At 55.4% G+C, this 25,010-nt stretch overlaps 6 protein-coding genes across 6 annotated transcripts; 5 read left to right on the top strand and 1 right to left on the bottom strand.

The window, feature by feature from the left end:
- Window positions 1–325: 325 nt before the first annotated feature.
- On the top strand, window positions 326–1,993 carry BBK36DRAFT_1168953 (hypothetical protein; the record flags this gene model as incomplete). Its single annotated transcript, XM_024895246.1, has 2 exons — window positions 326–454; window positions 485–1,993. The coding sequence occupies 2 exons, from the start codon at window positions 326–328 to the stop codon at window positions 1,991–1,993; spliced, it is 1,638 nt and encodes a 545-aa protein (XP_024749664.1).
- A 1,439-nt stretch (window positions 1,994–3,432) lies between these two features.
- Window positions 3,433–5,111, top strand: BBK36DRAFT_1118739 (aldehyde dehydrogenase; the record flags this gene model as incomplete). Its single annotated transcript, XM_024890509.1, has 2 exons — window positions 3,433–3,650; window positions 3,743–5,111. 2 exons carry the CDS (start codon window positions 3,433–3,435, stop codon window positions 5,109–5,111), a joined length of 1,587 nt encoding a protein of 528 aa, XP_024749663.1.
- A 170-nt stretch (window positions 5,112–5,281) lies between these two features.
- Window positions 5,282–7,415, top strand: BBK36DRAFT_1135383 (guanine nucleotide exchange factor-like protein). Its single transcript, XM_024892630.1, has 3 exons — window positions 5,282–5,419; window positions 5,505–5,680; window positions 5,750–7,415. The coding sequence occupies exons 2-3, from the start codon at window positions 5,543–5,545 to the stop codon at window positions 7,400–7,402; spliced, it is 1,791 nt and encodes a 596-aa protein (XP_024749662.1). The 5' UTR covers window positions 5,282–5,419; window positions 5,505–5,542; the 3' UTR covers window positions 7,403–7,415.
- A 229-nt stretch (window positions 7,416–7,644) lies between these two features.
- Window positions 7,645–9,583, bottom strand: BBK36DRAFT_1168950 (hypothetical protein; the record flags this gene model as incomplete). Its single annotated transcript, XM_024895245.1, has 2 exons — window positions 7,645–8,548; window positions 9,504–9,583. 2 exons carry the CDS (start codon window positions 9,581–9,583, stop codon window positions 7,645–7,647), a joined length of 984 nt encoding a protein of 327 aa, XP_024749661.1.
- BBK36DRAFT_65915 (hypothetical protein) lies at window positions 9,155–10,800 on the top strand (the record flags this gene model as incomplete). The annotated part of the gene is made up of 4 exons (XM_024898454.1): window positions 9,155–9,231; window positions 9,311–9,838; window positions 9,908–10,254; window positions 10,769–10,800. 4 exons carry the CDS (start codon window positions 9,155–9,157, stop codon window positions 10,798–10,800), a joined length of 984 nt encoding a protein of 327 aa, XP_024749660.1.
- Window positions 10,801–18,562: 7,762 nt separating this feature from the next.
- BBK36DRAFT_1141195 (hypothetical protein) lies at window positions 18,563–23,319 on the top strand (the record flags this gene model as incomplete). Its single annotated transcript, XM_024893436.1, has 5 exons — window positions 18,563–18,750; window positions 18,828–18,930; window positions 19,012–19,881; window positions 19,921–21,816; window positions 21,877–23,319. 5 exons carry the CDS (start codon window positions 18,563–18,565, stop codon window positions 23,317–23,319), a joined length of 4,500 nt encoding a protein of 1,499 aa, XP_024749659.1.
- Window positions 23,320–25,010: the final 1,691 nt, after the last annotated feature.

The following is a 25,010-nucleotide window of genomic DNA, read 5'->3' as shown; positions in this document are numbered from 1 at the left end:
ACTACCGTCTGTTTCTGGGGCTGTTTGGGTATATTCCCAGCCGGTCCCCAACTACAACACGGTCAACCTGGCGAACTCCTCTGTAGACGTGCGGCAACGGGCGCTGCCTGCTCCAGTCAAAGACAGCCCCGAACTTCGTGCCTACGACTCATCTGGGGCCAGCACGCCCAAGTCGCCCAGGACGCCGACTACTCCTTCGTGGTTGTCCAAGACTCTCTCCCGAATCACGTCTCCCAAGCTTAATAAATTGCGCTTCCTGGTTGGCGAGAAGAGGGGTCAATGCACTGATCCTCGAGATCAGGAGTGTGTAGGCGATCAGGTCTCGATGTCGCAAAGGGGACCTGGTCCTCGCCCACCCTCTCGTCTCTCCTCGAGGTCTCCCATCAGCAGCGAACACGTCGGTTACTCCCAATTCACTTCGCAGCGGTATGACCCTGCCGGCGCTTCTCCCGAGGTTGGCCGCGCTGCTCAACCTTCAGCGAAGTCATTCGGAGTACACAACATTCTTAACCCGGCCGAGTCACACCCCATGGGCCCTGACGGTAGCGGCAGTCCTTCTTCGCGAGCAAGGGAAACCGAATCTCTCCATCCGGCATCTTCGACTCCTTATGGCATTCCTCGTCCCTACCTTCACGGTCATTCTGCTTCGGGATCTCTGCCCTCGACCCCCATTGCTGCAGGCGTGACGCCTACAGGCAGACCGCCGATATCCGAACGAAGTTCTCCTTCAACCGCATATCCTTTCCCCGTCATGAGCAACCCCAGGAAGATTCTCAGCCCCAGAGCCCCTCGAGCACTGAGTCTTGGACAAGCCCTTCCCCCTCGAGATATGGATACGCGACAACCTTTGGCTCCCAGCATGGCTCCTACCAAACGACCTTACGAACCAGATACTCCCGATGAGCCTAGACACGCACCTGGTCTTCACCAACCGTCCGGAATTGCCTCTGGTCCGCATACTCCCATGGTAACTCCACCAAGGTCTCTTTCTCAGCCTGTAAATCGCTCCCTGGATGCCCCTCACGCACAGCCGCCGACGATCCCTCCACCGGGAGAACTTCAAAGCAGGCCGCATGGATTGCATACGCCATCACAGTTCCAGCACGGAATCACTGGTTTGCCCACTAGCCGACCGTTATCAAGGATGGGAGGACCGAGCGAGGGAGCACCCGCGTGGCCGGAGATACTACGTCGACAGGGCGGGTCGTTTGTCGGAATGGAATCTCAACAGGCCTACATGACTCTCCCAGGCAGCGACACCCCAATCCCTGTTCAAGTAGACTACTCCCAGGCATCAAAGAAGGCAGACGAAAAGCGGCAGAGAAACGCAAAGGCATCCACTCGCCACCGGAGAAAGAAGAAGACACTGCAAGAGGAAAACATGAAACAGCTACAGGAGCTGAAGGAAGAGCGACAACAGATGCTACAACAACTAGAAGAACTCGCGGCCCACCGGGATTTCTATAGGGACGATCGCAATCGGCTCAGAGACATCGTAGCCCGGACGCCAGCCATCAGCAACCACGCCGCCGGCCCGCCAAGTCCCGTGTTATCGAAGAGCATAAGCTTTTCGGACAGGAGCCCCTTGATGCAATCCCACCACATCCCGACTCCTACTCAAGGATATGTTAGCGAGGTTTCATCGGCGGAGCGGCCCGTACCTGCTCGGCGCACAGACGATCGTCGGGACTACTCACCTCCGGTGTATGGTGCTTTGCCCCCAGGTCCGCCGCACGGCCTCCCGCCGATGCACGGCCAAGCTTATGGAGTGCCGCCGCCGAGGCCCGGCTCGGCCACTTCGTCCGCAAGTGGAGAGAGATTACCCCCTCTGCGAGTGATGGATGGACCCCCTCCTCCCATGTCTGGGCTGGGTCCTGGGCAAGCTCACGAGCAGGATCTCAGGACTGGGCAGTGGAGGGCCGCTCAGCCGTCCCACTACGAGACTGGCTGGGCAACGGCACCACGAAAGCACCAGGAGGGATCTCACTGGTAGTCACTCCAGTTCTTACTTCAACCCATGTTCGATGCTCCAGGCCCGTACCGGCATCGACAACACAACGATGCGGCACCTCTCGGCCCAACATCACCATAATCATAATCTGTCATCGCTTCCATTACATCAATTTCTACTTTGATTTTGGACACGGCCCTTAATTATTTTGGTTTACGGTTTGAAACAGCGCGAATACAATCTCCGTCGGGCAACCGACACTTCTGACCTTACCTATAGTAATATGTCTTTGCTCTACTTACTTTCCTTTATTTCAATATTCATTCGGCCACCTTCCTTTTTATACATCATTGCTGTCCGGTTGCTCAAGCGACTGGTCGCGACCTGTGCTCCCCCAAGCATCATATGGGCCCGAGGCAATAGCTCGCCTTGCCATGCTCACCTTCTTACGGACATGGCTCAATCACCTAATCACCAATAAACCGAAGACCAAAATACATCGAATTCGACGCAACAGCTCTGCAATACAACCCTTCACTCGTTTTATCAATCTGTTCGCTTATATGAGATCATTGCCCAAAAAGGGTGTTCACCTACGAACGGCGGGAGACACACAGTCGATCGACGCCATACATGGAAGAGGTGGGAGAAGGATGTGGGTAAGAAGAGACGGAGGAGAAAGAGTGGTGGAAGGCCTCTGAGGATGATTGATCGCTCGTTACAGCCCACCCCCCTTGCTTTATGCAGCGATGATATTGGGATTTGTTCTGGCTCTGGGAATTAATACGTGTGTAATCAGATTGGATGAAGCTTCATTATTCGAAGCACCTGGAAGGCCGATGAGCTTTCTCGGGGTTCAGCACCAAGAAGGAAAGATGAAGAGCGAAGGATATGCTTGGGAGCCTGCTAGACATATATATGACACATAGGGATCCCCATGCCCCTGACTACGAGCATGGGTGAACTAAACATATAGTAATAGTGGTCATTTTGAAACGGGCCCCAGAATGACGACAAGTGATGCAGTTGATTTCCAGGGTCGGACCAGACGCCTGTACACTTTACTTTGTTTGTTTGCTATGTACCAGGGTGCCGAGTTCAAGCATGGCACGTACCTTAATATATTGTATCGGAGAGGACAGATCCGATCTCCGAGCTGTGGGGCGATGCCTGTTCTCTTAGTTCCAGTAGTAGTACCGACTTGTACTTTATGAGATGTCATCTCCAGCAGACAGAATAAGCGATACAGCGAAATACGCCTGCAGATTGAACCGTCAAGGGGGAATCGAGGTGCTGCCCTGCAATCACACCTGATTGGTCTATGGAATCAATCATTCTCTGAAGAGTATACTATTTTCTGCTCTATCAATTGATCCCTTTTGGGGTTGCCTTATACACCCGATCGTGCTGTCTGCAGCGCACCTCGTCTGTACTGGCCCCATCGTTGACGACTCATGGGGATGTCGGGCACGTTTATGACAATGACAGCTGCAAGGCTGGCAAAATCAGTACGGAGCGGCGTACTCCGGCGCATATCGTCTCGTCAACTCAGTCATACTCGGATGCTGGCATCGCCTCGCCTAGAGGCTGAGCTGACGGCTCCAAACGGGACAAGGTGGACTCAGCCCCTGGGACTGTTCATCGACAACCAGTTCAAAGAGAGTGTTGGGGGAGATGTGATTACGACGAGTGATCCATTGTATGTATACTTGAGCTGCTCGTGGCTGCATCTACTGTTCATTCCAAAGGCTTCTCATTCTTTTTTTGCTTACTCGCTTCTGTCTCGCGCAGCACCGAGCGAGACTTATGTTCCGTATTCGCAGCCGGAGAGCCAGATGTAGACAATGCGGTTCGAGCCGCTCGCAAAGCCCTCAAGCAGTCCTCATGGTCGCTGCTGTCCGGCATCGAACGCGGTCACCTCATGAATCGACTGGCAGACTTGGTCGATGAACACAGTGAAACACTTGCCGTCATCGAGACACTCGACAATGGCAAGCCGCTGTCAGTATCCCGCAGCTACGACGTGCCGCATTTCTCAGAAGTGCTTCGGTACTACGCTGGATGGGCGGATAAAAACCACGGGTCGGCCATTGACATGGGCCCAAAGAAGATGGCCTACACGGTGAAGCAGCCCGTCGGTGTCTGTGGCCAGATCATCCCATGGAACTATCCTCTCGATATGGCGGCGTGGAAACTTGGTCCGGCTTTGTCGTGCGGGAACACAGTCGTGCTGAAACTGGCAGAGCAGACGCCCCTGTCGATGCTGTACGTGGCACAGCTTGTTCGCGAGGCTGGGTTCCCGCCTGGAGTCATCAACATTATCAATGGACGTGGTGAAGAGGCTGGCGCAGCTCTTGCGCGGCATCCAGGGGTCGACAAGATCGCCTTCACTGGAAGTACGGCAACGGGCAAGGAGGTGATGCGCACGGCAGCTGCGACGCTAAAGGCCGTCACGCTCGAGACTGGGGGAAAGTCGCCGCTTATTGTCTTTGATGACGCGAATCTGGAGCAGGCAGTGAGATGGGCACATGAGGGGGTCATGGCGAATCAGGGGCAAGTATGTACGGCAACGTCGCGGCTGTTGGTGCAAGACGGCATCTACGACCGTTTCGTGGAGAGACTCGAGGCTTTTACTGAAGAAACATCGATCATGGGTGACCCGTTCGATCCTCGGACGTACCAGGGGCCGCAAGTCGGCAGAGCGCAGGCAGAGCGCATCATGTCCTATGTCTCATCGGCACGAGCTGCTGGCGCCGGTGTCTTTCACCCGCGCGGACAATCTGTGCCATCCACGGGATACTTTGCTCCGCCGACCATTCTGACGAACGTTGGCATCAACACAGCGGCGTTCCAAGAGGAGGTATTCGGACCAGTAGCAGCTATTGCACGATTCAGCACCGAGGAAGAAGCCGTCGAGATTGCCAACGCGACGAGATACGGGCTCGCGGGCGCGGTGTTCACAAGGGATCTTGGAAGAGCACATCGAGTGGCAAGAGACCTTGAGGCCGGCATGGTATGGGTGAACAGCAGCAATGACTCGGATGTGAGAGTTCCGTTTGGAGGGGTGAAGGAGAGCGGGTTGGGGAGAGAGCTTGGCGAGGATGGGCTGAGGGGGTATTATACTGTGAAGGCAGTGCATGTAAACTTGACGGTTGATTGATGAGGGAGTATGAAGGTGCTTTAAGTGGTGACAAGTGCTAATAGAGCAACAGGACCAATGCATTAGTTTGACCATGTATAGTAGCAGTTGGTGATGCCGCATGTCGTCGATCTCGCCTCATGGGAGGTACAAGGTACAAGGGTACATGCGCTCAGCCCAGCCCAGCTCAGCTCCCCACAGCCGCGATCCCCCGCCAAAACGCCACCAGAGCTCCCGATCTGAACATCTGGCCACAAACCACAGCTTCTTTGCACCCGTCAAACCATCACCCCAATGGCTCCCTGAACGCGATTGCGCACGCGCACAGCTGTCTGTTGTCTGATCCTCCAGTCGCCTTGATCCTCACCGAACGTCTCTCTCGCCTGTACGGGCATAATCTGAGCTCGAAGCCACCATCATCCCCGCGATATCCAGCCCTGACATCATCGAGCATGGCGCTGCCATTCCCGCAGGCGAGCATCAAGCTCGACTATCCTCTCTACGCAGTCAGCTTTGATCCCCAGAATGCGAATCGTCTCGTCGTCGGTGGCGGCGGCGGCGTTGGCCGTTCTGGCGTGGGCAACAAGATTGTGCGTCGTCTACCAATGTTCTGAGCTCAAGGTATATCGCAATGCTGACTCTCCTTCTCCTGTGGCCAGTCCGTTGTCGAAATCGTCGACCAAGGTGAGCTCCGAGTAGCCGGCGACATCGATCTCTCCCGCGACGAAGACAGCGTCATGTCGCTCGCCGTCGTTGGCGCCCCTGACGATGATAAGCCCTCGTACGTCTTCGCCGGCATCAACTCGGGCCCCAAGGAAATCGCCAAGGGAAAGAACTTCCACCTTCGAACGTTTTCCGTTGAGCAGACCAAGTCGCGAGCTGCCGGTGCTAAGAACCCCGATGTACAGGTCGCAGAGGTGGCTCGAAGCTCCTTCTTCACCGACCGGGATGCCGAAACGTATCAGCGCGTGTTGCGCATCTCTGGATCCGTCGGCGCTGCCGCTACAGGCATGGGAAAGGAGCCTCAGCTGGCCATATTCGATGTCACGGGGCCTAAGCCCAAGGCCAAGGGTGTGCTGGACCTAGCCAAGGATGCCGAAGACCTCGACCTTATCTATGACGAAAAGACCGGAGAGCACCTGCTCGTCTACTGCCACAAGTACGAACTATACCTGGTCAGGATTGGCAAGAAGAATTCCGAGCCGGAACTCATCTTTACCATGACGGACGACCATGGTGAGCTGCCTGCATTCCGCGCGCTTCGATTCATCACGCCCAATTTCATCCTGGCCGCGGCCAACCTGCCAAAGTCGAGCGGTGTTATCCTCCAGGGATTCCGGCTGCCGAGCCCGGGCCATGACAAGGCACGGATATCCGCGGTTGCGCGTATTCCAAAGAAGATCTCCGCAACGGCCCTCGCCGTTGCAAACGTGTCGCCGCCTTCGTCTCCCTCGACGTCTGTTGGCACTACGCAGTTTATCATTGCGGTGGCCGGTAACGACGCCTCCATTTACTTGTACACCATGGATCACAAAGCTATGGCCTCGATCGAGCTTCTCTCTAACCTTTACCCGCTCTGCACATTGAAAGACGTTCACAAGGGCGATAACATCACCGGCCTGGCGTTTTCCAACTTTGTTCCTCCGAAACAACACCTCACCCAGCAGTTCATCAAGCTAGCCAGCATATCCCTTCAGAAAGGCGTTACCGTCCACAGCATCGCTTTGAAGAGGCATATCGACGCCTCTTCTTCGAAGACGCCTGGTGAGGCGCCGGTCCGATATGTCACTGCCATGCGCGCAAAGGCCCCCTCCAGGCGGCCCCTCGTCATCACACTCTCCATAATGGTGCTCATCATGGCCATCATCGGACAGGGCGTCATGGAGATATATGGTGTCAGCAAACCTTACCTTGGCGCGCAAAAGTTCGTCCCGTCCTGGCACGGCACATTGCGCGACCCGACTCACCCCCCGGCTGCATTTTCCAAGGACTACCTCGTCTCAAGGCTCGCCGGCAGCGGCGTCAACACGGCCGAGACGCTCGTCATGTGGGAAGCCGACCATCCTGCCGTGGACGTCGAGGGCAGCCGCCCTGGTCACAAGAAGATTAGCTTGGACGTCCACGACGAGGAAGTCCACGGCCCGGCCAAGACGTGGGAGGAATTGCCCACGGCGCAAAAGAATGCGTGGAAGCAGAGGCTGCAGAAGGCCGGTGCCTGGACGCAGAATATGGGCGAGAGTGTGTTTAAGGGCATTCTCTTTGGTGAACTGGCTGGGGCGGTTGGCCATGCCGTGGCGGAGGGGCTGGCTTAAGAGTTAAAGCTTTTCTCTCGTTATCAATACCTCCCCTTGCGTGGTTTTCCCTTCCTGGTAGGCTGGTATCTGGTTGTGTGTATGTGTATGGTTAACTGATTGCTAGGTTATCATTTGGAACAACTCTGAAGTTGAGAGTAGGCACACGAGGCTCTGCGCCCCATATAATATTTCAATTCAACGAAGCAAGTATATAGTGAGGTTAATACATGTACTACCTTATTCCCAGACATGTCTCAATCCTATGTCCATCGTGCGCCGCAGTTGCCGGGCACGTATTTGGCCACGTCCATGGCCAGTGTCATCTTGATCTCGGGACAGTACTTATACATGTGTTCCCGCAGTTCCGGCATGCCCCAGACCGGGCTATGTAGGAAGGAACCGCTCCCACCAATATGGTAGCCCATTGGCTCGTAGAAGCCTTTTCTCCAGTCATCAACTCCTGGAATATAGTCTTCGCTGTCAGGTTGATCCACTCCAGGGCTACTCGAGTTCAGCATCGTCCGTCCGTCATGCATCTCCCCTGCAAACGTCATCGAGACAGATCCGTTGGCCACCTTTCCGCCGGGATGATGAGCAAGCCGCTCAGAAAGCCAGACGTCTTCCGGCTGAGAGCCATTGGCACGCCGCTGGTTGCGCAAAACGTCAATGATGCGGCTCACGCGCCGCAGCGACAGTCCTCCGTTGCCACCCCACCGACCGACAGGATTCCACGGCGCGCCCACCCAGTCGTATTCCAGAAAGTCGTTGAGATTCAGCCTGCTGTTCGCGCACAGCATGGAATCCGTCTGAAACACCAGCAGCCACTCCGCCGGCCGAAGCACGACCTCGTACAGCCACAGCGTGGTCAGGAACTGGCTAATCTCCTCCTGGCCGTTGGTGCTCAGGTTCTCGGGGATGTACGTGAGATCGAGCTTGCCGCCCGCGACGTGGTGGCGGATGGCGACGGAGCGGTTGATGGAGGCGACGGATTGCGGGGAGCCCATGAAGCGGAAGCGCCAGTCGGGGGGCACGACGGAGATGAAGTGCAGCATGAGCGGGGCGAGGACGGCGCTGGGCCAGTTCTCGATGAGGAGGGCGACTTTGGAGGTGTTGTAGGGCAGCAGCCAGGGGGGAGGAGGCTGAGGAGGCTGTGGGTATTCGAGCCTGATGCGGGGGATGTAGAGGGCGATGGTGGTGGTTTTGGTGGTGAGGTGTATGAGTGTTGGGAGGAAGAGACTTGTTGGGCTTTGTTTAGCGATTTGGAGTTGTTAAGGGAGGTTTGGAGTGTGTAAGAACTGACAGGATGACGATGCATAGTATCGTGCAGCGTCTTCTTCTACCCCGGAGACAGGAGAGTAGTCTGGTTTTGATGTATTGGCGGTAGTCGTTTGTTGGCATACCGTCAGACCGATCTGTGATGCTGTTCAGGGGGGAGGGACTCTGGAATGCTAGATAGGGCGTATCAACAACAGGGCGAGTTCGACGAAGAGATGTCCATCACTTTCTTTCTTTGAACTTCTGACTACTTCAACTATCAAGAGGTTGTCCACCTCTCGTGAAGCTGATTGGGAAAAGGCATGACGGAGAAACAAGCAAGTACGTACTTCTCAAACGATCCTTCCTGGAGCGATAGCTCAGCGAAAGCTTGACCGCTCAAGTGACGTTGGCATCTCAACACCAAAAATCCTCACAATATTTGACCACTTCAACTTCTCTTGGAATCAGAATTTCCCTACATGCACATCGGAGAAGCGTCGTCGTCGCGTCGCAATGGCTGGATTCAACACCTCAGGGGTTCTCACCATCGCCCCAGCTCGCATATTGGTTGCAATACTCTTGGTCCTCATGTACGTAGCGGCAGGCTTCTCTTACGGGCAGTTTTGGAACCAACAGCCAGGTGAACGGTGCTGACCGATCATCATTTAGGTGGTATCTCGGCCGCCTGCACTCGCAATATGAGCCTGTCGTCGCCTCCAGAGTCACGACTCGACTTGAAGAAGCCCGCAGAATGATCCCCAGCGTCAAGTTGGATTGGCCAGTCCCACCAACCAGAGACCCTCGCGCCGCTTTCAATTCGTCCAAGCTCGCGCTTCTGATAGAGGCCAGGCCTCTCCCTCACCTGTCTCCTCTGATGATGCACATGATGGCGGTGGTGCCCCCGGACTGGCGCTTTCTCTTCGTCGGATCGAGCGAGAGCATCATGAGCGTCAGCCGTGCCTATTCGATTCAGCACCAGCAGGTCATTGGGAAGCTGGACCTGGTGGAGCTTCCTCCTCCATGGAGCGTTGCCAGCAAAGAGGACGTTTTCAGGCTGCTTACGGATTCAAGGTTCTATGACGAGTTCTTGCCAGACGTAGAATGGATCTTGAAATACGAGTATGACAGTATGCTGTGCGCAAACTCGGAAACAAGCTTGAACGATTGGCTTGGCTGGGACTGGACTGGTGCTGCGCGGTATGTACAAACCCAAGTTGAGATTGGATTTGGCTCGTCTCTCGTCTGAAACATCCATGCACGCTAAAGAACGGACGACGACGGCTTCGCGGGAAACGGAGGCCTCTCCCTACGCCGAGTGTCAGTCATCAAACGGGTTCTCAGTTTTCAAGAGCGCTTCAACGACTCGGAGCCCGAGGATGAGTGGTTCGGGAAACGCCTGTGGGTATTGCCGGGTGCTAAAATTGCATCCAAGCTGGAAGGCGCCATCTCTGTTGAGGACGTGTACATGGAGAGGCCAGTTGGCTTTCACATTCGAGAGGGCGGAGGCGATTTGAACGAGAGCATGTGGAGCGATGCAGCTCGCCGCAGGGAGATATTCGAATACTGTCCAGAGGTGAGCATGATTATGGACATGAAGTTGGAAAGGGAGAGATGTCCAGACGACGATGGGAGCGGGAATCGAGAGGATCAAGAAGCTCAAGAAGGACCAGTTGATGTTGAGGTGACGACTGCAGTCTTGGAAGGAGAAGATGAGGCACTAGTTGAGATTGAGGTGGCTATTGCAGTATTGGGAGAAGGCGGCCATGCTCAGACATCGAGCGATACTGAGCCTGCAATGCAGCCGCCGCAGCCTCCTCCTTTGCCCCATCCATGGAAAGCTTCTGCCACGACGATGGAAAGGGTGCTTCGTACTGGGATACATTAAGAGAGCAAGGATGTGTTGTTACTGTTGGTCACCATGTCAGATGCGCGATTGCACATAGTGACATGTAGTAGATCGGGTATGGAGTAACTACCGTATATTAAGCTGGACATGACTACCATCAAGACATCAGGTCAATGATCGATGATCATCTACATGAGCGTTATCGTGCTTTGACATTCCATAGCACTTCCGCTTCTAGCCAACGCATTGGGCATAGGTACTCAGTCCACGGAGACTTTAAGCACAACCTTTTCGGGAACTCGAGGAGGCTTGAGGCGGGCATTTAGACTTATCAGTTGGAAGTCATCCGGTCAGGGGAGATAAGGAGGGGGTGTCATGATCGATAATGAAAGCAAAACTTGGAAAAGCTTTAGGAAGTTTGCCTCGGAAGTAAGACGAGGGCAACGTTTCTTATCTGGCAGGGGAATTTCGGATTAGATTAGGTACGTTCTATGTATCCTACTCTTTGTAAACGGTTCCAACCCCTTTCAAGTTCCGCTCTTTTCGCGACGGAGAACAAACCTGTACTTGGCGCAGAGACGCAGACAACGAGACAAAGCAAAATTAGGGAAAAAGAAGAAGAAAAAAAGTGAGGCCAAAAGGGTGGGAAGCTCAGCCCGGCCAGCACAAGCGATTCAGCCTTGGGTGTTGCCATTCTTGTTTTTATCTGGCTGCCTGGATTGGGATGTTATTCACGCCCGTGCAAGGCTCCGGGTCACTTTTCTCCTTAAGACATTTATTCATATCAGAGCAGTGGGTGAAATGGGAGAACCATGGTATACAAGCCCAGCTCTCCTCCATTCTTCTTCCTTCCCCCCCCCCCCCCACTATCCGGTTCTGACAGCACCAAAGCGTCCGTCTCACATTGTTAAAGAGGGCAGAGAGAAAACGGACGGAGGAGAGAGAGAGAGAGAGAGAGACCCTGTTTCCTCGGCACTGGCAACGACTCGCCCGTCCGCCAAAATTGGGAAAATCGGGCTGTTCTCTCTCTCGTCTCTCTTCAATCTTCCTAGCCTAGCCGACTTGACGCACCCGCTTGCCGAGGAGGCGTCCAATCAAACGGGGGTGCGGAGGAGGGAGAGGCGACGAAAGCTGACAGCTTTGACACCGACCGGGGCGGGAAGAATATGGAGGGAAGCCAAAAAGGAAAATAGACGACGACAGAAAAAACACAATAAGAGGGGAGTCAAGAAATTGGAGAAGATGACTCGGGGGGATGAGAGCGGAAGAGGAGGAGAAGAGCCCCTTGGAGGGTAGGAAACTTGAAAAAAGCTTTGTAGAGTTGTGATGCTATTGTTCCTGCCCGGGGATATGATTCATGTGGCGCCGGACATATAAAAGCCATGCTTCCTAAGGAAAAGGGAACCTTGCCTCGCATCATCCGCTTTGGTAAGATGCTCTAGAGAAGCACCAAGTGCCCGATTGAACTTCTCGGTATGAAAATACAGGCAACAAGAGAGCCCTGGGAGGTACTTAATCAGCGCCAGTACATTACCTTTTCTTAAGGAATCAGTGGAGGTCAGGCACATCTTGTAAGGTACATTGCTTCTACACGTCACAGTGCAGACAACCGCACACAGATCACGCCTCAAGGTAACAGACGCCAGGTATCGTCAGGTACAAGTAAAACTTGCTGCTGCTGCTGCTGCTGCTGCTGTTGCCACACAGAACGGGGGAAAAAAGGGTAATTCGGCGGAACTTCATCCCACCTCTTCGTAACACAAAAGGGGGATTGCGCCGCTCTGCTTCCTTGAGGCGATGTCGCTGAATGGAGTCCGTCCCCCCAGCTCAGCCCGTCCGTTTCTTCTTCGTTTTTTCACTATTTTTAAGCGATCAACAGGAGCGGCAGAGGCGTGGTTGTTTCTTAGGCCGCAGCCTGCATTGGGCTTGGATGATGGGCGGATTGCCTGCCCATGGGACAGGCCTGCTCCCCTCTGTGTTGCGGCACGAGCCTCCCCTCCCCCCTCCGTCTCTCTCCCCTTTCGAGACGGCATATGGAATCCTGGATCGACGAGTGAGAGTTGCAAGTTGGGCTGGGGCGGTGAATGCCGTGCAGGTAACATACGAGGAAGACGCCGTTGAATCAAGACGTTTGACCAGGTTCTCCCAGGTAGCTGCTGCTGTCGCGACAACTTCCGAAGGGCCCTGGTCCACCAGGCTGGAGAGCGGATCAGATGGTTCTGGGGAAGGGCAAATGCGAATGCTACCTCAGCATGGAGCAGGCACCTGCTAGTGCATCTCGTATGTACTCGTACTACTAGAGGGATTGTGCGGCACGATGGATCTGAAATCAACGACAATGCCAAATAGATGCGCGATGCGTGCCTGTACGAGATCGATCCTTGGGTTTGGTGGCAGTTATCCTCGTATCCAGCCGTTCGTCTCTTCCTCAGGGCATCATCTTCAGCGGCCCCCCGGACAATGACTTGCCGTCTGGCGTCAGATAGGCCGTCCCTCCGCAACGCCACGATAATCTGGCGCCGAATTGATAGCCACAGAGCCGGCCACGCAAATGCCAGAGACGGGCTTGCGCTGAAGATTGGAAGAAATCTTGGTGCTTGCGTGGCACTTTTCAAGACGTGACGATTCGTGTACCTGCGCCGCGACTGAGACTTGCTGCAGATGTCTCGGAGCCGCTCTGCTTTGATCCTGGGGAGGAGGTCTCGTCTTGTCGCTTAATTTCGAAGCTACTCTGTACCACCACCAGCACCGAAATATGGCGAACATAAGGTGCTGTCGGATGCGGCGCTGACCTGATGCACAAGGTAGGTTACATGATGCAGTACGGAGCATTAACAATGCCCATCGCGATGAAGACCAAGATGACGGTGACTGGGATAGCAGCCTCCGCCTTCACCTTGTCAAACGAAACACGCCCACCAGGGCCGTCACATCATCGTGCTTTGTTAGCAGGTGTCCTGGAGCAGCGCAACGCGCACAGTACATACCTACCTTGGGCCTTGGGCCTTGAGCCGTCGAAAGCTGTCTGTCGATCCCCTCTGGCTGGCTTTGTACGGGAGCTAGCGACGCACAGACGGCACGACTCGACACCATGCAAAGGAGCTCGCTCAAGCTGACCAGCACCAGCACTAGCACCGCTTGGCCACACGTACAAGCTGCAATGAGACCGGACGGGCTGAGGCTGAGGCTGAGTGCTGGGGCCTCTGACCCTGCGCCGCGAGCATCCTCCCATCGCCTGGACCAATTGGTACCGGCTCAGAGTTCGAAATGCCCGCCGCGTCTGCGTTCCGGAACAGCTGCTGGAGGACAGCCAGAGGAGATGAAAGGCCAAGGTAATATTATGGAGTCTCCCCTACGAAAGTAAAGGGTCCGCCGTGAAATGTCGAGATCCGCCACCATCGAGAGCCAGAGTGGAGCCTCCCAGGTTCAAGGCTCAAGCCAGGCCAGGCAACGGGAAACGGGCCAGGGCTCGACCGCTAATCAATTGATCGCAGCTCGATGAAGGCAGCCGGGGATCCAACCGTCTCTCTCTCTCTCCTTTCCTCGTCCCTCGGCCCTTGACCCTGCTGTTCCTCTTCTGCGCCTTCTTACCCTTTGCCCCCCTTCCCATATTATCCCCCTTCCCTACCTGTACCACTGCGCTGGGAGTGCGAGATGGTGGCATCTGGGCAAGGGGGGAGGGGGGCGAAAGATGGCGCTCACGTCAACAGGTAGTCCAGAAGCCGGCTTCTGATCCCTCATCTAAACGAACATCGATCGCAGCGCAGCAGCGCCAGGCGTCCTTGGGCCCAAGCCGCGGGCGGGCTGGCGTGGCCACTATTCCCAGCTGGTTGCTAAAGGAGATGAGCTTGTCCTTGTTTCGTCCTTGACAGTTGAGCCTGTTACCTCTTCATGATGGATGTGTGCGTGCTTCCCAGCTTCTCAAGCCCGTGGCCATGAGCTTTCCGCTCCAAAGCCAGAAGCGGCAAGGCGTCGCAAGCCCGCCAGCTATCCTGCTGCGTTTTTAGCACCTCAAGTAATACAAACGGTAGACTAGAAGTTGCAAGGTACCGCTACCACCCACACACGGAGCACGGGTAGAAACGTTGGAACTTGTTTCTGAGATTGGGGAAGACTGGAAAAGCTGAAACAGTTGGATGGGAGAAACAGGTCATGCAGAGCCAGTGCGGCGTGGGGTCCGGGATGCTGCTCATTTTGGCTGCGGAAAAATGGCTTCATCTGGGCGCATTGGGGAATCGTTTCCTTCTGATCTTACTGCGGAGTAGGTGGGATTCTAGAAGCGCCTTGATGCTTGACTTGGACTGTTTCCGGTATGATTCCATGTCTCCCGGGAGAGGTTGATGATACCGTAATGATTAGGAGAAGGATTGAGGTCGCATCTAGTACCAGGATTCCGCGTCTGCAGACGACTTGCGGGCGTGTACCTGACGCTGAACGCGGAATGTTGCGCGGTGAAGAACGAGCTTTTATCAGGGCCCCCCATCGCCGACCAGACGTGCACACCCGAGATACATACATGCACACGCGTGCTAAGGCACTTCAAATCGGGAGCAGCAAATGTGCAGACATCACCTCCAGACTCTTGTCATGTGTAAGGTATTCTACCAGGTACGAACTGGAAGTTCTAAGCTGGGTTGGATTCAGCCACAATAACACCCGCCAGAGGGTCCTGTCAAAATGCAAGTACCGGCACTTGTTGATCTTCCAAGTTCCTGGTAGTCAGGCATTGGCCACCGACCAATGAGCGAAAAAACATCTGACCGGATAGCCTTGCCCAGTTCAGCCATCATCTGACCTTGGCGGCCTTTTTGCCTCGGTAGAGACCGAAGGAGAAAGACAGAAACGAAGACGGAAGAGGTCAGAACATTTGGTAAGGTAGTGACTGACTCAGAGCAGGCAAGGCTGAGTGACTTCTTGGGATTTGGGAACTTGAATCGACGTTGTTGTGCTTAACAAAGCATGATCTCCGCCTTATTACATTTTGGGAGCCATGGAGCTCGATCAGTCTTCGGCGCGTTAGCGGCAGCGGTTGGTTTACCTTGGGTTTTTGGTACGAATACCTCGAGATCACCCCTTGCGCCAGCGAGCTGGATCGTCTGGAGAGCTTCTACTCATCCAAAATACCACGGCTATATCATCACCACTGTGGTGCAATACGTTGATATTGTGCATCTCGCAGCAATTCACCACGTCTCCCTGCCTCCGGCAGTCGTCGCCATCCAGGTGTCAATCGCCGTCATCATCTCCAGGGGACGCGGCATGACTTCAACTTCTCCAAGCCTCCATGCCTAGTACCGGTACTTGCGCAGAAGCAGAGGAGGGGTCGAGCAAACCACAGGCTCTGCTGGCAGCGAGCCGTGTGGCAGATACATGCAGCACCCAGGTCTAGCGCTGCATGGGTTGTCATCGCAGTCCTACCTTGGAGTACAAGTACAACTACCTACTTCCCACAAGCACAGAATGGACTCTTCTTCTTCTTGCTCCGTCTCTTCAGGCCCAATATGCCACTCAATCAATGGCTTTCCGCTGATGGGTATGTAATGCCAGACGAACCAAGGCATGTCGTGCCTGGCTTGTATGTGCTTAATGCTCCGCAGCCCGCCTGCACAATCCGTGACATTGGCGAATCTGACTTGGCGCGTGTACGGAGAACCTTGAGAGAGAGGGAGACCCCGACGTGCCTCACTCCCGCACTTCGTACCGGGTACCTCTTGGGCCGGCTCTCACTCCGGCAGCCGTTCCAGTTGGTGGCGATACGTACCGTATCTTACCTTGAATCTGCGGGCTGAAGTGTTTCGCATCACCTTCAACTCAATTCTCGCCTCCCAGCTCTATCCTCACCTACGACTCCCGCAAGCTCTACTCTTCCCTCGCTCTGTGCGATACTCGTCGTCGTCCCCGGAGCTGAACAACAAGGCAAACACCACAGACGATGCCTTGCAACTGGTCATACCAGAGTGCCACTGCGACAGAGAACTAGCAGGTGTTGGATCCCTACTAGCGACCCTAGCAGCGAGCAAGTGCCAGGCCCAAGGATTAATTTGAGTGGATGGCCGGGCAGGGATCTGGCACCAGGGACATGGGGGATCCCTGGCCTGGCCCACCCGCCGCGAGAAGCCTTCCACGCCTCTGTTTGGCCTCCATCTTGTCCCAAGCCCTACAATTCGATGCTGCCACTGCACGACCCGAGGCGCCAGACAGACAGACAGCTGCCAGCCTTTGCAGGCCGGCCTGCTTCCCTTGTTGCGCCCCCCCGAGATGATCCACGTATCCATCCAGACCTGCCGGGCATTCTTGGGTACGAATTACCTCCATCGCCAGTTCCTGTCGCTGGGGAGAATCGCTCTCTGGGTAATGGTTTTATGATCGACTACGTGTATGTAGCAACTGCTGGCAGCAGAAATCCCCAGTACCCAAGGTAGATGACAAGGACAAAGGACAGAAGTGAGCGAAGGGGCCGCGAATCGAGGCATCCCGTGGCATGGCATGGCTTTGGCCTGTTGCAACTCTAATACAGCGCTAGCTGAGCCAGTTGTCCACGTCGCTGCTCATAAGCCATCGCCCATTTTTCTGCCTTTCTGGTCGCTCTCTTTTCCTACTATACTTGCGAAGCGAGGTGCCGTGCTTGTCAGAGTTACGGATACTTTTTGCCAGTCTGTTTATTCTTCTCGCTGGTCGGTCTGCAGTTTTCGAGCTTTGTGTAGATGAGGTCCGGTGTGGTACGTGCGGTTACTTGCCGTGTACGAGCACCTGCCTCTGTCTTAGGTACCCCTACCTACAGCAACGTGGTGCTGCTGTTGACTGGAACTTCCCGCCTGACTTGTTCGGTAATGATGCAGCGTGAAGATGTCAACCAAAACACCCGTCGCACCATCTCTCGTCGCCGTGATTAATGATTAAACGAGAGACCTTATCATCAATGGAAGCCCTTCGACTAGCACTACTGCAGCCTGCATGGCGCATCAAACTGGTCAGGCGGGAGGTGAGCCCGTAAGGCCTAGCGCTGCTCTGCTGCCCTGTGTCCCGTGCGGTTTGGCGGTACCTGGGTACTTGTACCCGTACCTCTCGCAGGTCGATGCCGAGTCGCCAGTACGTACCCCCCCGACTAGTGGAATTAGGCTCTCTCCTCTGCTACCCCAAGCCTGCACTTCCATCGATTTTCCCACTGCTGCTCTTCTCTTCGCCCTACAATCCCTCTTCTTCCCGCCTTGTCACATTCACCTCACTTCTTCCTCTCCTCACCTTCTCGCCCTGTCGCTGGCACGGGGACTTTCTTTTCTCGCTGCACAAGCTGCTGTTTCCGACCCGGGTTTCTCTTCCATTTCCTCTCTTTACGCTGAATTTCCCCCCCCGAGGCCCTTAATCTCCTCGTTCCTGGACGTCACGCCAATCCGCCCATCTCTCGTGTCTTCCCGCCCATCAACTGCCGCTCACCACCAAATTCCTGCTTGGCAGCGCCTTCACATCTCTCTTGTGTTTGTTGCCCGTCGCCAGTGCCCTGCCACAGCATCGACGACTCATTGATACCCTCATTTCGACGCACTCCCGAAACAACGTTGGTTCAGCGGTCCGTCGCCGCCAATCTCGACCTAGCATCTGGTTCGCAGCCCACCCAGCCTCTGTTGTTTACCCATCACGCCGCCGCAACCCCCGAGACGCCGGCGCCTGGCCGCGGACATTATCCCACTGACCGCGCTTCAGGTTACTTTTCCGTTCTGACAGTGAGCGCATGTGCGACTCGGGCGTCTCTCCGGAACGCGGCCCAAACCCTGCTTCGGTGCATTCCCTGCCGGGCTCAGGATACGCAGGATTGGAGGCTGCTGAGGCACCGTGCAGTATACCCTGACGGCTGCTTGCTTCCTGCCTACGAAAGACAACCATCCACTCGTCCGCACGCCCGCCGTATCCTACGAGCGCCGCCTTGATTGCCGACGAACTGCGTTCCGACCACGTCGACTAATCGACCGCTCTCTCCCGATTGATCCCCATCGCGATCCCTTGTCTCTATCTTGCTTCGTGGCGGCAACCAGCCTTCAGATTGGCTTGGAGCGTGTCTCGCGCATACACAAGCGGCCATGGCTGCCAACATGCAGCACATGGCTGGCGGAGGCCCCATGATACCCCAGCAGATGCGAAAGCCCACTGCGGCCCAGTTGCAGCAGGCTGTGTACCAGAACATTCAACAACACACCGCGCCGATGAGCGGCATGTCCTGGCAGTCAAGCTATCCTGTCAACGATCGAATGGGCAAGGCGTTAGACCTGTACGTACTGCGAGAGCTTCCTTCACTGAGCGGCGCGGAAATGATGGGGGAAATCTGGAGCTGACTTGCGCCTACAGAATTACCAATATCGCTCTGGGCATGGGGGGTATCGACTACACCCGAGCAACCGAGTTTGGGTGCCAGTTTGAGCGAGATGCATTTCACAAGTCAATCACAAAGGTGCGTACTATTTCCCCTTGGTCTTGAGCCATCCAAAAAAGGAATGAACAACACAACAGAAGCTGACCAAGACAAATATAGGAGGCCTATGAACAAGCCATGTCCAGTAAAATCATGGACTTCTTTAAGAGACGACAGGCAAACGAGCCTAATCTGCAAAACAGCATCAACGCCAACGCCCAGGCCCAGGCCCAGGCGGCTCATGCCCACGCCCAAGTGCAAGCGCAACAAGCGGCACAGGCACAGGCTCAGGCGATGATGTTCCACATAGGGGGACGGGGTGCCGGACAGACGCCTCAGCAGGGATTCCAGCAGATGCAGCATCCCATGCAAACCCCCCAGATGCCGCAGCAACCTCAACAACCTCAACCCCAAATATTTCAACAGCAGCAGGCCCAGATGCCCATGGCCATGGCCAACCAGGCCGGCCGAGGCATGGCGCCCAACCAACAGGCCATGGGCATGCCGGGCGGCCCCAACAGACCCATGCTCTCCGTTGAGATGGCGAGGCTGGGTCCTGCTGATAGGACCAAGGTCAATGAGCTTGCCACCAAGTTGATGAATCAAGCTACAGAGCAACAGAGGAACAGCACACGGCTGCACTTGCAGTCGAGGCTCAGCGCCCAGCAGCTTGCCGAATTCCACACGCAGGCCAAGGACCCCCTTCTCTGGTGGTACCAGCATCAAGCCTTCCAGGCTCTCAAACAGTCCTCGCTCAACAACCGCTTCCAGCAAAACAATGCCGCCAACCAGAACAACCCGCAAGCTTCGCTGATGCAGCAGCAACTCAGTCAGCAATCGCTCCAACAACAGAGGCAGAACATGATGAATGCCGACCAGCAGTCTGCCGCAGGCCATAACTTTTCTCAGTTTAACCCCAACATGGAAAGCATCAAGGATCAGCAGATGACTGGGCTGAGAGCCCAGGAGGCGGGCCAGGTAGTCGTGCCAGTAAGTGGTGGCACTGGGGGGGCTGCCGCTGGCTCTCAGCCTGGGAACCAGAACATGCCCAGCCAGCAGATGCAAAACCAGGCGCCCCTGGCCGCCCAACAGCAGCAGCAGCAGCAGCAGCAACAACAACGGCAGCAGCAGCAGGCCAAGCTCAACCAGGCTGCCCAGCAGTCCCAAGCTCTGCAAGCGCAGGCGCAGATGAAGCTGCAGAACCAGCAACAAATGGCGGCAAACATGCCCACGTCGCAGAGCCCAGGCATGAACACCCTGAACACTCCCGTGTCAAGACCTGGCGGGATGAACCCCATGGGACCGCAGGCCATGGGCCCAACAGGCATCCAATTTGGCGACCAGCGATTTCACCAGGGAATCCAGAGGCCCAACAACGCCGCTTTCAACGCCATGCTTGCCAACATGACGCCGGAACAAAGGCAAGCCATTAATGGCCTTGCGCCCGACAAGCTGCAAGACATCGTGCGTCGCTGGCAGAGCCAGCGCCAGGAGATGGCGGCGATGAATGGGAACCAGATGATGCAGCCGCAGATGGGCAACCGGCCTCAGAACCAGTTTGCCCCGATGGGACAGAACATGGCCGCCACGGGTCCTCAGGCCATGCAGCAACCGAATGCCGCCGGTCCAGGGAACCAGCAACAGCCGATGCCGCCGGCGCGTATGAATCCCCCGAACCCCCAGCTCGCGTTCGTTATGGACTCGATGGATCTGCCTCCCAACGTTGTGAACCAGATCCCTGGCTTGCCTGTGGAGGTCAAGAAATGGAGGGACTTGAAAACTTGGATCGCCTCGAACAATGGCAACCTCCAGCCCAACATGCGCAGCCAACTGTCTGCCATCCAGCAAAGGCAGTTCCAAATCGCCATGTCGAGGCGCAATGGCACCGTGCCGCAACAACCCGGACAACCGGGAGTCAACATGAATCCCGCCATGCCCATGCAGATGACTGCTAATCAGCAGCCGGGAATGCAGCGACCGATGCCCCCCATACCTCCGCAGCTGCTTCAGGTATCGGCTCAGGAGATGATGCACGTTCGCAGTCAGAAGCCGGGACTGGTCAACGTCCCCGACGAGCAGCTCCGACAGATGATCCTCCAGATGAAGAGGACCAACTGGCAGCAGCAGCAACAGCATTTGCGCGCTCAACAAGCTCAAGCCCAGGCCCAAGTTCAGGCTCAAGCTCAGGCCCAGGCCCAGGCCCAAGCAAACCAGCAACAACCTGCTCCTAACCACATGACTATGCCGCAGGGTCCCATGCAGATTCAGCAACCTCAACCCATCCTCACTACTCCCCAGACACAGGCGCAGCCGATGCCAAACTCCATGAGCCAAACTGCCCCGATGCAGACGAACAACCAGAAGCAGCAGCCGCCGCCGAACGCAACGCCAAACCTGAATCGCAACAACCAGCAGCCGCCGGCCAAGAACCTCAAGCGGCCCAACCCAGACGATGCTGCTGATACCGTCAGCGCAAAGGCTCCCACCCCCGTCTCTCGACCGGCACAGCCTCAACCCGCTCAGCAACAAATGCAGAGAATGGCCTCAATGACCGGCCAGTTTGCGCCTCAGCAGGATGCGAACATGAATTCGAGATTCGGGCCGCTCATGAAAAACCACGCCAAGGCCACGCCGCCAACCACAACGACGACACCAGCAGCGGCGGCGGCAACGGGAGCCGCACCACCAGCCGTGCCACCAGCTGTCAACGAATCGCTGCTTCGTCTTAAGATGATTGGAGTGGAGGAGCAGAACCTTTTCAAACAAGAGCAAACGCAGGACATTCCCATGAGCCCTGAGGAGTATGCAGAGACCGCGAGCAAGCTGAAGCGAATCGTCTCAGACATGGGCAAGGTTGGCCGTGGCCTGAGCAAATGGTACGCCATCACTCAAGATGATGCACGTGCCAGGATGTTTTTCAGAACTGTAAGTTCCTGCATCGGTAACATCATGATTTCCTGACTGCATGCTAACTTGTCCTCACAGCGTCTGCGCATCATCAAGCAACACTCTGATGGCGAAGCGATGGAGCATATGAAGGATGTCTTTAGCATCCGCTCCTCCGACCTGGACCAGGCTCGCGCCATGCTCGAGAGCATGGCCAAGGATCTGGCAGCCAGCGTAATAGGACGGCAAATGATGAAGCCTGGTGTGCAGGGGCCAGGTCAGCCTCATGGTCCGGCGCAAGCGAAGCAACTATCTCTGCAGCAGCAGCAGCAGCAACTTGCCCAGCAGCAGGCTCAGCAAGCTCAGCAGCATGCACAGCAGAAGAGCCAGCCACCGCACCCGGCTCCTCTGAACGCAGCCAATCTCGAGAAGAATGCCCAGGCGTTGAATAAGATTAGCCAGCAGAAACAAGCGAGCAAGGCAGGCCAGGGTCCCCCTCCTGCGCCGACCACGACCCAGCCGCCCTTCCCATTCGGAGCAACGTCGCCCCATGGCAACCCGAGCTACATGAGCAAGCCGAAGGACCTGAACTTGCAGCTGCCGCCCGCCCGCAAGAAGCAAAAGACGACTGGCGGCCAGCTTTCGGGTCCGCCGTCTCAGGGAGCTACCCCCTCGCCTCAGATCACCAAGAATGCCTCTCCGGACGTCCGACGGGCTCCGGCACCCCCGAAGCCTGTATTCTCCTGCACGGAGCCCAACTGCGATATGTCGTACGTTGGCTTCCCCACCGAGCAGGCTCTTCAGCATCACGTGCAGCAAGAGCACATCAAGCCCAAGGAAGACCCGGTCAAGTACCTGAAGGAGAACCTTGCGCTGGCCTTGGGCTTGGAGGCTGACGGCAGCCCCAAGAAGGAGCAGAAGCCTGCGGATGGCGCCCCGGCCATGAGTGCCTCCACATCCAAGCAGGGCCAAGCCCCTGGAAACGTTGCTCTCACCCCCATGTCCCAGGATGGCACAACCATGAAGAGGTCGGCCAGCGCACTAAGCAAAGGCCAAGACGTCAAGGCTGGCGCCAAGCCGGATGCAGCTGCAAAGCCCGGTGACGGCAAGCAGGCCAAGGACGCTGCGAAGCCAGACCCATGGGCCAACGGGACCATTGATACGCACGTTCTACTCCAGAACCTTGGCTTTGAAGATGGGCTGCCGACCGTCGCCAACGAGGGAAAGAAGTTCCTCAAGATGTTTACGCCCAAGAGTACCCCGGACTCGTTGAAGGACGGCCTCAGCAGTGAGCCTAACAGCGACATCTCTGAGAATGCTGCCCTCGACATTGAAATGTACTGGCAGAGCCTGGACCGGGACTACCTCGCAGAGTTCCACGAGCTCAACATGGACGGGAAACTCTCTGACGACGCGTTAGCCGCTCTTCAGCCTGCACTCCAGATCAGGCGGCCCCCCACCCTTACGGGCTTGGACCTCAACCCGACCGATTTCTCAAAACCGTTTGAAATGGACACCACTTTCTTTCACCTCGGGTGGTGAGAGAAAGTGACCCTTTTCCTACGTAATTACCGTTTGCATTTCTCTGTTATGCTTGCGCTTATTTCTCTCCTTTCATTACCTTTGGAGCCAAGGACCCAGGATATATACCCAGATGACGACATGACTGATATCACAGTGGTTTGTCTATTGGACAGGAGAAGCAGGGGGGTGCCATTTTCCAAAAGTAAAAACATTACGGAATGAACAGGTGCGGGAACTTTGTTGGCTGGGCGTTGGGGCAGGGCGGTAACGGATGCTACTTGACGGACACGCGCGAGATTCTAGAGACTCTTTTTGTTTCTCTTGCCACGGCCGCTTCCTTTTCTCTTTCTAGTTTGTTGCTTATGCCGTTTTTCGAAACGTGATGAAACCCGGACGGATCTGCATGGACCGGAGGTAATATAGTGATTTCTTTTACGAGTGCGAGTTTGGTTCGGAAAGGATGGAGAAGTATTCAAGAGTGAATCTCTTGATCTTCTACCTGCGTTTTTGGGACGATTGTCTATACAGCTGGGACTAGCGAGTGACGTCTACGGATGTCATGAATAGGAATACATACAACAGTACTTTCCTACACCGATGCAATGCCATATCGTATGTGATGGCTCCATCGTGATGCGTACTGATGGTACGCAGCAAGGTAGTCGAGGGTTCTCTGGCAGAGTTGTACACTAACTTGTGGCCTTTTGTACGCCTAATCTGATGCCGTGACATGTCGATATCTCCCTGTCCATGTGCCTCTCTGCATGCCTATTCGCAGTCATGTGCCGGTAGATCTGGCGTCGACAAGTTTGGCTCCCTTCCCTTTAGCGCAAGCCGACGTCAAAAAGCTCGACCTTGTTACCGCCGGGCTAGTCCCGTTTAAGCATAGTATGAAGATCCGGCGACGCGGTTCGCTGACGGGAAGGCGACCTCTCACGCTAAGCTATATATAGTAAGACGCGTTTCTGTTCTCTTTTCTTGGTTTTAGAAAAAAAATATGGGGAGCTATAAGTACTAGAAGCTCTTCTCTCTCGGCTTTAGAAGTGGGGACTTTTTCTTCCCAGGGGGAGCGCGACTTGGGGGAAGAGCCGCGTAAAGAGGGAACGCTCCGGGGCTGGGGAGTATGTAAGTATGTACATTGTAAGTATGGGAACGGGGGATTGAGGGCTGGTTTATTTACTTTTTTTTCTTTTCGTTTTGGTGGTACGTAGGTATTTGAGTTGGTCTTTTGCCTCCTTTTTCTTTTGGTGGCGCGTCATTCTTGTTGTTGTTGATCGTGTGAGGCAAGCCAAGGCATTTCGTCCTTTTTACTTGAGCTTGCTTGACTTTTTTTGGTTTGCAGACCTTCTGGAGAGCTGCTGTCCTATTGCTCAGCCATTGAACGGATTTCGCGATAATTCATCGCAAAAGACATTGATTGCTGCACAGTGCACTTATTGCCAAATCTTGAGAGGAGAAGGAAAAGCAAGGACAGATACGATATAGTAGGCGTTTTGTCTGCTGCTGCGTTCCGATTCCATACCCCAAACACACACGCGCGATCTCTTTGCCCGCTACTTACTTACAAGTACTATACCAACAACACCCCACATCTTCAAACCGGATACCCTTACCTTTGTGTGGGCGCGCGACTTGCTCTCGTCTCTACCTTGTCGCGTTTCTTTGTTCTTCCTCTTTATCCTCTTCTTTATTTTTTTCTAAACAAGAAA

Source organism: Trichoderma citrinoviride (assembly GCF_003025115.1).
Source record: "Trichoderma citrinoviride strain TUCIM 6016 unplaced genomic scaffold BBK36scaffold_7, whole genome shotgun sequence".
Taxonomy (NCBI): domain Eukaryota; kingdom Fungi; phylum Ascomycota; class Sordariomycetes; order Hypocreales; family Hypocreaceae; genus Trichoderma; species Trichoderma citrinoviride.
The sequence above is the reverse complement of the archived record's forward strand: the minus strand, read 5'-3'. Positions and strand labels throughout refer to the sequence as shown.